The sequence below is a fragment of the Perca fluviatilis genome, chromosome 13 (assembly GCF_010015445.1).
Source record: "Perca fluviatilis chromosome 13, GENO_Pfluv_1.0, whole genome shotgun sequence".
Classification (NCBI taxonomy): Eukaryota; Metazoa; Chordata; class Actinopteri; order Perciformes; family Percidae; genus Perca; species Perca fluviatilis.
The window spans coordinates 6,667,804-6,680,559 of NC_053124.1; the positions used below are offsets into that span (position 1 = coordinate 6,667,804).

The following is a 12,756-nucleotide window of genomic DNA, read 5'->3' on the forward strand; positions in this document are numbered from 1 at the left end:
TATATGTAAAGCTCGTGGGTTTAATATGGCAGGTTTCACCACCAGATAGAATCAACACATGGGATTCAATCCAGCCAAGTAAAATGTATGCACCACTTAGAGATCAGGACACTACAAAATACACCTTTTTTTTTAAAATCATCACTCCAAAAGAAAAAAAAAAGGGGGGTGATCATACAGCTCGGGTGTAGACCATTAACACTTCTCATCAGTGTTAATCAAAGTACGGCTGAGGCGGGGCAGCTGCACACCAGGCTTTCCTTTGTTAGATTTGTGAAACACATCCACTTAAAGACACAGCCACTGGCAAAAACTAGAGACAATTACAGAACACCATTTCTTTGTGGGTACACAGTATGTGAATAAAGTCTGTCAGCATACAGGCAGCATGTATGACACACATGGGTTATACTACAACACAGTATATTTACAGTAGCAGTGGAGTAGAGCGGATAGCTGACAAAATGTGGAGCGTCGCCGTTTTCTCGCTGTCCCGTCTCGCATCCTATTCACAGCTCTGCGTATGTGTTGATGAGTGTGAACAGACTTTTCTCCGTGCGGAGAGGCAGAAGGCGAGCGCGCTGCCATTTACGGGCACTCGGAAAAACACATTGTGGCGGCGGTGTTGCTCGACGCTCGCTCCCCGTGCCCAGTCAGCGGCCATATACCGCTGTCGCTATATGAAGTGGCGTGCGAGGAGCCCGAGATGCCCTGCCGAAGTTTTATTTTTATTTTATTTTTTTTACGCAAAACTGAACGCCATTTCCTGACAGTGTAGGATCCGCAGATGCAGGTCTGCAGAATGTTACAAAAGTTTGTTTTCATCTTTCATTTACAGTTCAAGCCGTAAAGATGTGTTATGATACCTCCTATTAAAACCGAGGAAATATCAGTAGCCCAAAATAGTCAATAACAGTACTTCACAGAGAGAGAACACAACACACGTTTTGGGTTGTGAACTGCCACTAGGCACATTTTCAGAGGTTCTGGAAAGTGAAGAGACTTTTAAAAGCAGCCTTGAGCAATAACCAGAAGGGAAACCTCTGATATTTCTCAGTATTATAATAAAGCGGTGTGTACATTGCTGGCAGTGGGACACTAAAGGAATGTCTCAAGATATGGACGGTTCTTCTACGTTATCACCTAACGTGTCTGTATGGACACCTAAAAAAAAAGTTTAGGATCAAAACAGTCTGCAACAGGAGATAAAAACTGTACATTTACAATAAAGATATAGTGTACAACAGCCTCAGATTTGAAAACATACAGTAGATTATACACAGTTAGTGTAAAAGCAGAAGACGACACAAAAGATTTCCCCGTTTCCTTACGTCACGTGCCACTTTGCGTCCAGCTGGATGTAAAAGCTTGGAACCGCTACAGGCTTTTAGTCCCTTAATATCCCTCCTACTATCCCTCAATGTAAAGTAACACACATCACTGTAAAGGAAAAGCAAATGGTACATATTACAGTTTGACTTATGAGTTCCTGTTTATGTTTAGTTTTAAATAAATCATATAAAAATAGTAGTGTACAGTATACAATCTGTCATGGTCCTTCTGATTCTCAGTGTAGTGTCCGCGGTGAGTGTATAACTCACCTATACATACATACATACATACATACATACACACACACACTCACACTCTCTCACTGGTTCATAACTAATAGACGTCTAACTCTTTTCAGATAGTGCCGAGTGCCTGGCTCCAGTCTTTGGGGAGTCGCTCGGTCCCCCTCCCTCCGTGGCTCAGCTGCTTCACAAACAGACTGGCTCTCCACAGATAATCGCTCTTTCTCCCACCGGTCGCGCTCTAACTCGCTCCTCGCCCCGTCTCTCAGGGTATCTTGGCAGGTCTCCGGGGAGGTAAATAAACGAATCCCTACGATCCCTCTTTCCCCTCGGAGCTCTCCGGCGGCGCTGGAGGCCCCTCCGCCGTGGGTGACTGGGCCCCTCCCGGGCCATCTGCGCACAAACCCAAAAAGACAATAAGAAATATGTTGCAGTCATAAAAAAAAAAAGGACTAGACTGTCAAAAAGCTGTTGTTGATCAATACCAATGACTTTATGATTAGTACATCAGTAGGTGCTTACGTTGTCATCGTTATGGCACCAGTTTCTAAAATCACCAGAAATAGCATAGCACCAGTCGCCTCAAAACTGGGACACATTTAAGGCTATAGGAAGAAAAGGCATGGTGTCTTGACCAAATACCTCTATCGATATTGTGGCGATATTCTAGGGTTGACAATTGGTGCTTTGACAAAATATCTTCACGCTTAGATTTTAGATAAATAATCATCAGTAATGTGGACATGATGTCTAAGTGGGGAAAAAGCAAATAATAGAACAGCTACAACAGTCTGGTAAGTTCAGAAAAGTACATCACTTTACTGTAATGCAGCCTTTAAAACCAGGAAAAGGCACCACTTGTGTCATATCACGATATTACTATATCCAAAATCTAAGACGATATCTAGTCTCGTATCACGATAGATATAATACCGATATATTGCCCAGCCCTAGTAACTAGCAACTTTAATACACACATACGTTCAAATGTTTGTGAGAGTGCACAGATATAGGCTTGTAAGGGTAGAAAGACTTGGAAAAGCCATTCGTTGTTTGGAAGATGCAAGACAAATTGTGTCATTATATGTGATTTGGCAGCATGCTAATTTCCTTGCTACCACGTGCAGTCAAAAATACTCAGCCCAAAATTAGGCACGCCTGGTAGCCACACTAATGCCAGAGTCATGATGAATGATTTAGGATGATTGGAAATGGCCAGTTTTAGCCCATTCCCAAGTGGCAATCGTCGCCCAAAGGAGGCCCGAATGCTTTTTACCGGAGCGGACTGTCAAAAGTCTTCAGTCACGCGGGGGACCAAACTCAACTACATAGGTAGCTAGCAGTTTCATTATGTACGTTGAATAGAACTATTTGGCCATGGATAGATCATTAGCTACTATGTCTGCAAACTTCACATGTAGGCTATTTTTAACATAGCGCCATGTGTGCACAGCTGATGTGATCCAAACATCTCTTATAACTCCAGAGCGTTCAATTAATCCGAATAATCCGATGAATCACTTTATATATACATATGTTGGAGAGCGTTTGTGTGTTACTGTGGTTTGTGATTCATTTCCATGAATTAAAAAAACAGTTTTTGATTCAATTCTGGAATGTTGCTATCGCGCGGATTTGAGCATGTTCTAAATGTCTAGACCAATCGGATTGCCTGGTTGGATGTACTTTTTTTATAAGTTAGTTACCTTTGAGGGACAGCTCAGCCAGCTTAAGAGGCAGGTCGCCAGGGTTTACGCCTGCCGGCGAGCCCAGGATGTCAGGCAGGGCATTTCTCCTCCCCGAGCGCCCCGAGGAGGCAAAGTCCAACACTGGCTCCACTTCCGTCATCTCAGGACCCCTCTATGACAACGAGAGCGATAGAGTACGATGTTACATTTTTGCCTGGCCTTGAAAACAGTGCTCTTCAACAGGAAAGAAAGACAATATGCGATGGAAACATTTATTTACTATATTTCAGTGGAAATTAACTGAATTATTAGCTGTCCAGCTACAGTACTGCTTTTTTGCTTGGTTTGTTAGTTAGCTAGGCGGACAGCTACATAGCTTATAAGAAACAATGTAACAACCGCAACATTCTTGTTCTTTCGCTCTTTTAGCAAGCATGGGAAAGTAAAGTAACTAAATGTGTAGTAAAGTCACATGCGAAGGAAACATTAAGGTAATTCAACATACTTTCACCTTTTTTCCACTGTAAATTCCCAAAGTTATCCGGGATATTGGCTGTCCAGTTGCAGCATTACTGCTTTGATTGCTTTGTTTGCTTTGTTTATTCGTTAGCTAGCTCTTGCTAACTGCCGTAGATTGCTGGACATGGCTAATAGCAGAAGAAATTGGAGTAATGTGGAATATTAAGGAGGTGCATTTGAAATCACACATTGGCACAAATGACATGCGGTTTAGAGTCTTTAACTCATGGCCAGCTACACAGTTTTAGTGCTTCTGACCCCGTTAGCATGCATGTGAAAACCTCATGTGTAGTAAAGTAACTAACATGTGACGGTAACATCAAGTTAATTTAATATTATTCACAGTTTTCACTGTGAATACTCATAGTAATCATGATATTGGCTAAACAGTAGCTGACTAGTTACAATATTACTGGATTGTTTGCTTGGTTTGCCAGTAATTACTGTAGCTAGAGCTAGCTTACTAGTCTATTCGACAGTTGGATAGCTAATAGCAAAGGGAGCAGCATTGTTGCAATGATTCACAATTAAGGTGTGCATTTTAGCCTGATTTATAACCGATTGACCTATTACATGAGGTTCAGGGTCTTATTTCTCTAACCATCAAGTTAGTCTGTGTGCTTTGGTCTTGTTAGCATGCATGTGGAAAACCCCTGTAGAGCACAGTAACTATGTCCTAGTGCATTTTAAATGATGTAGTCGGCCTATTACTTTCCCCCAAGCCTGTGTTTACCCATGGAATGGCATGTTAATGGCGTTAAATTTTTAGTAATGCAGAGCAAAAGCAGTGGCCATGTATCTTGACATATCTCAGAAAAAAAACTAAATGTAGGGTACCTAATTTGTTCAGTGATTTGAGCGTCAAGAGAAAAGATTTATCATTGAAGCGGAGGATGTGTCTGTCTGGTCTCATGGCAACCAGCAGCTGGGGAGTCAGCTCTAGAAAAATAACCTTTTCCAAAAAAAAAAAAAAAAAAAAAAAAAAAAAAAAAAAAAAAAAAAAAAAAAAAAAAAAAAAAAAAAAAAAAAAAAAAAAAAAAAAAAAAAAAAAAAAAAAAAAAAGCTACACGGTGAAACATCAAAAACACCACTGGCAGGTAAACAAAGATTCAAATCCATTCTCTCTATCTATCTCCTTTCTTCCCAGTCTCCCTTTTTTGTTGTAGAGCAAAACCCCATTTCCCATCCCTCTCTTTCAACAAAGGAAAATGAATTAATTAAGCTATAAACCACACACACAAAAAAAAAAAAAAAAAAAAAAAAAAAAAAAAAAAAAAAAAAAAAAAATTAGCCGCCTCAAGTGCTACCACTCATATAAGCCAACATATGAAACATTGGGGCTATATTTGTCAAATATTTCCACGAGTATGAACAGATTTCCTCCAACACTTGCATCACATAATCACATGTTGATAACAAAGCCTGTGACTCTGCACATAGAGGGCGGAATGGGCAAGGCAATGTAAACAAACCGAAATTGTAGCCTTTGGTTGACGCACGTAGCATTTTTGAACATCAACATTATAATCATCAAATTAACTGTGCGACCTATGATTACCCTACATGAATGACAGCCTTTATGATTACCGTAAATGGTTGACAGGCTTTATTTAACAGCAGAAATGTTAGTGTTTTAACATCTATAACCACAGCAGAAAACAGCTTATGTCCACCTGTCCCCAACAGCATCCTTAGCTTTACTGTACAGGGCAAACATACAGTAAGATTTTAATAATAAATGCAGTAGTGACTTATTGATGTCCAATGGTTTTGCAAATTTAATGCTGTGCTCTGTCAAACAGCCTTACAATAGACCAATTGGGACCATAGCCAGGATTTAAATACTGAGGTCACGAGTCCTCCCAACGCATCCTGAAATTCCCATGGCCCCCAATGATTAAAAGCTTATCAGAGGCTCTTCAAGTTAACTGATAAAAAACATTTGCACTTCCACATGACAAATTTGGCACTTTTATTTATTTTTTTTGTACAGGTCTATTTCTATCTATATCTATTATTTTTCATTTTAATGTCTGGAAGAGCTCAGGACATGATATTGTCTCATATCATCATGATGGAACTTCTACCTCCCACCCCCCTTACAATCTTTTGATCAGAAACTATATATATATATATATATATATATATATATATATATATATATATATATATATATATATATATATATATATATATACACACACACACATATACACATACATACATACATACATATACTACCGGTCAAAAGTTTGGAGTCACTTAGACATTTCCATTCCCCTCCATTCCAGACAGAATACCAGCTGAGATCAGTTGCATTGTTTTTTAACCAGGGCAGCAGTTTTCAGATTACATTATGTGCTTACATAATTACAAAAGGGTTCTCGACTGCTGTAGAAAGAAGTGGCTGATCTTTAATGCAATATCTACATTGCCCATTATCCGCAACCATTCATCCAATGTTCCAAAGGCACATTCTGTTTACTAATCTGATATCATTTTGAAAGGCTAACTGGGAAAACATTGGAGAACCCTTTTGCAATTATGTAAGTACATAATGTAATCTGAAAACTGCTGCCCTGGTTAAAAAAACAATGCAACTGATCTCAGCTGGTATTCTGTCTATAATGGAGTGGAATGGAAATTGTGACCCCAAACTTTTGACCGTGTGTGACCGTGTGTGACCGTGTGTTATTAATTATTATAATTATAATAATAATAATTAATTATTATAGTGTTATTATATTATATTTATTATACAAATTAATTATAGTAATATAATAATAGTAATCCCAAACGACGCTGTAGAATTGCCATTGTTCCGTTCAATAGCAGTACCTCTGCTGCCTCACTTCACTGACAAACTTTATTTATTCAACATTACCTTAAAGCAACACCAAAGCCCTTTTCCACTTCGGTCCCCCTACAGGTTGGAAGCGGAATTGTCCATTGCCATTGTCTGTTGTAGTTTCTTATGTCTCATTCGAACTACAGATCCGCTACCCGATCTGGCAAACTTGCATAGTGCGGTTATAGCCGATAGAGAGCCGCAAAGCGAATGCAGAAGTGCCGTTCACCCTGTTACGAGTTGATGAACCACTGAAACGATTTTGGAAACATTATTTTAAGGTACAAAAAGTTCTCTAGTGTTGCTTTAATTTACATTTTTTTCCAGCTGGTGTTGAATTCAGAATGCTTCTCAACATTACGTCGCAAGTTTACTCCCTTTTTAGTTAGCAGTTACCAAAGACAAAATTAGCCTAGCAACAGTGGGGATACAGCACAGTCTGTATTTTGAATTCAAGCAGGTGATTATTTCATTTTTTTTCCACTTTTGAATGTTGGTTTTGAATTTTTATTTTAATAAATGACAGCCCTAATCCCCCACGAGTAAATGTTTTATCACCATGTTACTTAACTCCCCAAATGACCATAGATTACCGGGAACATGGTACCAATCTTATTCCAGGTCTCTGTAGCTGCAGTACTAAACTTGGTCTTTCAGTTTGGATCTTACTGTAGGCGTCCCGGGAAGCCAGAACATTGTTCCAGTTTTCCTTCTCTGGCCCCACATGTCAAAGCTGCTCTTTGTCCTAAATCAGAGGCCACAGTTAACTGAAAGTCCGCCAATAGGAGTCTAATCAGGGCCAAGCAGCAGGAAGGACACCTGGCACAGCTCGTCTCTCTCCTTCCTGCTTCAGTCTTATCTAAACAAATGATTAACACTGAAATGATAGGATGTACCGTATGTGATGATCTGAATAATTAAACCTAGACTTTGGCTGAAATATTGACTTGCTTGTAGTGTCATGTCCATGTTGACCTTCTATTTAATACACGATACTGGCCACAATCGGCAGTCGTCGATGTGGGAGGATTTTGCTCAGCAGCCTCAGGGTTTTTTTAATCTGTGAAACCGGGAGTGATGCCTCAGTCCGCCTTAAAAAGCTGTTTCTCCCATCTAAAAAAACAAAATACCGTTAGCTTTGTTTTTAGCATCTAATGATAATTTAAATGTAGCTTAAATAAGCTATTGCACATTGGCTTTCAGTAGCTTAACTATCAGTGTCAATAACAACCTCCACCATTAGTCCAGTCCTAATTAGAACATCTGTTACATTAAACCGTCGGATTACGTGTTGAACGGGCAGTCCCCCATCCTCTGAACAGGTTTATTTATAATCCAACAACAGTTTAGATAGGATTATCTTGTCAAGAAAATTGACCTAGATACTATGATGTCTGCGCGGGCTCAGTCAGACACAGGAACACGCCGCAGGTATGTTAGCAACAAGGTAGAGCTATAAAAGCCCATTGAGTGAAGAAATGTCAGAGGTCAAGGGTTGTTTACAGAGCGGGTGCAAAGATGTTTAGAGGAAGAAAAAAATAAAAGGACAAAAGGGCTATCTTTTTTTAAACGGCGAACCTGTGACAGCTCTTCCATTAGATAAGAGCTCATTAATGATGCAAATTGCTACCTGGGCTATTCCTAAACACAGTGACATCTATAATTTAGCAACAAATTAAACAGTATGTACTTGCAATTCTCTATATTGCAGGGCCACTGTGTGCAAATAATCATATCTTTTCAGTTGGATGTGCAAATGGGGGTGTCTTCTTTAATAGAGCAGGTCTAGTGTATCTCTGAACTTGAAGAGCCCATCACATTTGACGTTGAAGGGTCATTTTGAGCACAGTCTCCCGAGTGCTTTCGCTGCCGCTGAGAGCGGCTCTATTCAGAGGAAGCCTTGCTAGCTTTTTTTAGAGAGCGTCTGCTTTTCTAAATGGAAATACAAGACCAAGGACCATGCGGAAGAAGGCTGATCTCAGCAGGCATTTTCTCAGACAGTGAATGGAGGCTTTCAGCACCACGGACAGAGCAATAAACAGCAAGAGATGCTGAGGTCTCAATAACTTGGACTTTGTGCATCCGTGCAACCAATGCCCACATACGTCATCATCTCTTCCATTGTGTATAGAAAATGTCAAAAACCAATCTCTATTCAAGAACCATGGCAAGTAAATAGTCCCTTGGTATCGACAGAATGGAATGACTGGAGACTTTTCTGGAACAGTCAGGATCCACACTTCAATTCAGTATACAACTATAATGCCACAAGAAGATCTTATAACGCAACGTTTCAATTTTTTACTTTTAACGTTTTTAACTTTTTCATTAGAGCAGAAAAAATGCGCTTCAATTCCCCAGTAGTTCTCGCTGGTTTCTAAAAGAGCAAAGTAAATACAATGTGTAAAATGTCAATTGTTTGATGTGTTCTGTTTAAACCTGGTATTTCTGCACAGTTGCAGATAAAGATTGGGCTATGCTAATATTATTAATATATGTACTATTTGTAGAATTAGATTCAATTAGTGGCGGCATTTGTTCTTGGCTCGTTTGGTCCAAAAATTTCAAAATAATTTCAGAGCATTGTTTCTGTCGTAGCATAATGTTGCTACGTACAGTAAAAAAAAATATTATGCCCTTATTGAAAGCATTTGACATGGACATGTTTTAATTGTGTTAAGACATGTTCAAGGAGTTCAGATAGAGCCTGTATCAGGGCCATATTTAGTTCATTGTGTTATATGTCACTATTTTTGGTAGCCTACTGTACTTAAAAGGCCAGTATGTTGCCTACTTTATTTTCTTTATTCAGTGAAGCCTCTGTGTTTACAGGCTTGTGGTGATGCGCAATGTGCTATAGCTGCCAATAAAAATCTATGTTCATGTGTGCAATAAACATTGCACTTCATGATAAACAAATCGTGGCAGAGAATCGTGATATCAATTCTAAGCTAAAAAAATCGTGATTCATATTTTTCCCCGAATCGTGCAGGGCTAGTAAGCAGTGGGGATTTGTATTTGCTAATAATATGTTGGATTCATGTTGAGACTTTTTTTTAATTTTATCTTTTTAAAAACTTTCAAAAATTAACAATAATTTGGAGACCCCTTGCATTGACTCTGAGGACCCCCTAAGGGTGAAGATGTTGAAGATCCCTGTTCTAAAATATAAGAAACACTAAATAAAACCAGAAAACCAAAGACGTTATTAATTTAGTGTTGCTCCATTATTTCTGAGACCAGACGCGTCGGCCAGTTTACTCAAATATTCCGTACGATAGACCGGGCTCGTTCAAACGCGTGACATTTATTCACAATGTTTGGTGCGCTTAATAAAGTGCAGTGTGAACGCACACTGAACCAAATGAAAAATGCAACAATGTTGCAACTTCACCCCAAATTGCACCAAGTTAACCAAACTACAGGTGTGCTGAAAGAAGCTCCAACGCTCTGTGAAGCTGAGGGAAACGGCAGTCGACTAATAATTCTCCGTGGGTTTGTAACTGAGCGACCTCTTTCACAAATGCACATAATCTATTATTAAGTTAATTATAAAAAATATTGATTAGAGCAGCTTCGACATTTGGATGTTAGGTGCAGCAGTTGGTTTTGCGAAATTGTAAAGCTGATTTCAACAAAATAGTACATATATGTACTATTACATATATACAATACTGTTTAAAAAAAAAAAAATACTGGTTAGCTCGCTGGTTTCAGCCTTGAAAATATATAATCAGCAATCCGGTACAATATCAAGACTATAATTCACTAAATGGTCATTTTAAACACGTGGCTGGTTCAGTTGCATAAAAGAAGCTTTTAAGGATCCACCTGCTGTGCAAAAAATGCACGAACAAAGGTGTTTGTATATGTCATGTCCATTACAGTCCGTGTTCTGCAGTCTCATCTCCTCGAGTGATTGCAGACACTTGGAAACGGTGTTGTTTGGCAATAAACCAGGACAAAGAGCTGAGAACACCACTCTCTAAATGGGTCAGGAAAACTCCTATGTCCGATTCTCATGTCTCAAACATTACATTTTTATAAAAGCTGAATACTGCAATGACTTGAAAATGGAAGTGTTGTGCACAATCTCAGGCACTCATTTGTGCTGGGAAATGTATTAGATCGTGACATGAGTGAAACATAAACCATAAATCCTGTGAAGGTTTTACACCTCTGCCTCTGTGTGTAAGGTGTGTATATAGGCCCATAATCATATATCATAATAACGCGAGCTACGGGAAAACAGTCTGTGAAATAAGTCTGTGAATACTACCTTCCCTCGCATATTTTAGTATTATAATTGATTACACAAACTGTTTTTATCACGAGTGTTTTCACGAAGAACACACATTTCTGAGCTTTCACGACACAAATAAAGACCTCACCCAATCACATTGTGTTGTTTACTGATGTGCTAAATTACTGTGCGTTTATGGGGTGGGATAGGGGTGCAATAATGTCTGTAGATTTTAATGACTTTATGTATCTGTATTGTATGCTGTAAATAGTTTCAGTGTTTCCTCTATGTTGATTTGACCGTTGTGGCCCTCCACGGCAACATTTCTGCTCCCCACGGTATCAGAAATAGGGCTGCATTGTTAGAGTACATGTTGAAGAACGTTTGTATTTTAGGTGCATTATTTACATACTGAAGTAGTTACACTGCATTAAGATAATGTAATTAATAACTGGTTATTATGGACCCCCCCCCCCCCTCCCCCCCCCCCTCTCAATCAAATAAATAAATTACAAATTACTGATGAGTAGGCTTGGGTACCAAATAGGGCCAACACCGGTTCCGACGTAAACGGTAGTAACGAGACCGAATAAGAACGAACATTTCGGTGCCTCATTTCGGTGCCTGACTCTTTTTATTTTATTTTCTTCAGAAGCATCGCTGCACGGGACGCTACGTTACCGTTAGCTAGTAGCTGGATTAAACCCGATAGTTAAAATGCTGACAGCTTACGTTAGGCGGTGTAACGTGTGACTGTATTTCTGACTGAATTTTACATCCAGTCGCACATGTGCGACCAGTAAATTTGCCCCATTTTTTTACATGTTAAACGTTGAAATTTCGGTACCTGAGAGCGCGCAAGCTTATCTGTCCTCTCTGAAAATTGACAGAGAGCAGAGCTCTGACACAAACACACACACTCGCACGCACGCAGAGCTGCAGACGACGCAAACTACGTCGGCTCCGCAGTTTTGTTGAAGTCACAGTGAGTCACAGAAATGCTGATAAAGTGGTTTCAAGTGTGGTAACAGTTTTTTATTACTTCACACAGACAGTAATAAAAATTGCTGCGATATGATATTAATGGCGAGCCGAAAGCCGTCGCGGTGCTGTTGACGTTACACTTCCTCGGAGACGAGCAGGCACAACAGTGGTTTCTATGCCCTGGTGACTGACTGACAGGCTGAGGTTGTAAGGCAAGGCAACTTTATTTCTACAGCACCTTTCAGCAACAAGGCAATTCAAAGTTACATGAAACATTAAAGAGCAATTAAGAACGGTCATGATGAAAATAAAACACACAAAAATAATATACAAATACAATAATAAAAAAAATTATATTTTTTTTTTACAGTCATGACAGCGATGGGGCTGTCAGTTTACCTTACATGTTGTATCTTCAAAAGTGACACTGAATTTGAAACAGCACATTGTAATTTCTGTATCTATTATCAAAGTATTTATTAGTAATACAGTGGAAATTAGTAGAAATGTGAATATTTGGTCAGCATGTTGATTTACGGTGTGTGCCCCTAAATTTTCTGGTTGTGCCCCTAAAATTTTCAGTTGGGGGCCACTGTGCTCCTAGTGAAAAAAGTTAGTCTGGAGCCCTGGTTACCAATATCTGCAATAAGCTAATATCAACCTCTACATCAGCCTGGGGAGTTTATCGGTCTACCATTACTATGCACTGACTGAAAGGCTCTCCAGGCTACACTAAGAATTAATTAGAAGTGTGCAACATGAACATGGGTCTCCCTGTAATTTGCTCGAAAAAATATAGAATTCTAGGAAACGTCTTGCAAAATATTAGAAAAGGATTCAGAAATTACGAACCTGTACGTTTTACTGTTATAAGATTTGAGTCTTTTAGAGGCCATTTTT

The 12,756-nt window shown here is 39.3% G+C and overlaps 1 protein-coding gene across 1 annotated transcript in view; it reads right to left on the reverse strand.

Annotated features, from left to right (window-relative positions):
* Positions 1–12,756, reverse strand: part of pkib (protein kinase (cAMP-dependent, catalytic) inhibitor beta) — a 27,718-nt gene continuing 14,962 nt past the window's right edge. The window contains exons 3-4 of the mRNA XM_039820301.1: positions 3,281–3,434; positions 1–1,967 (exon numbers count right to left, since the gene is read on the reverse strand). Coding sequence (XP_039676235.1) covers positions 1,885–1,967; positions 3,281–3,434 — 237 coding nt within the window. The 3' untranslated portion in view covers positions 1–1,884. The remainder of the gene's footprint in view (positions 1,968–3,280; positions 3,435–12,756) is intronic.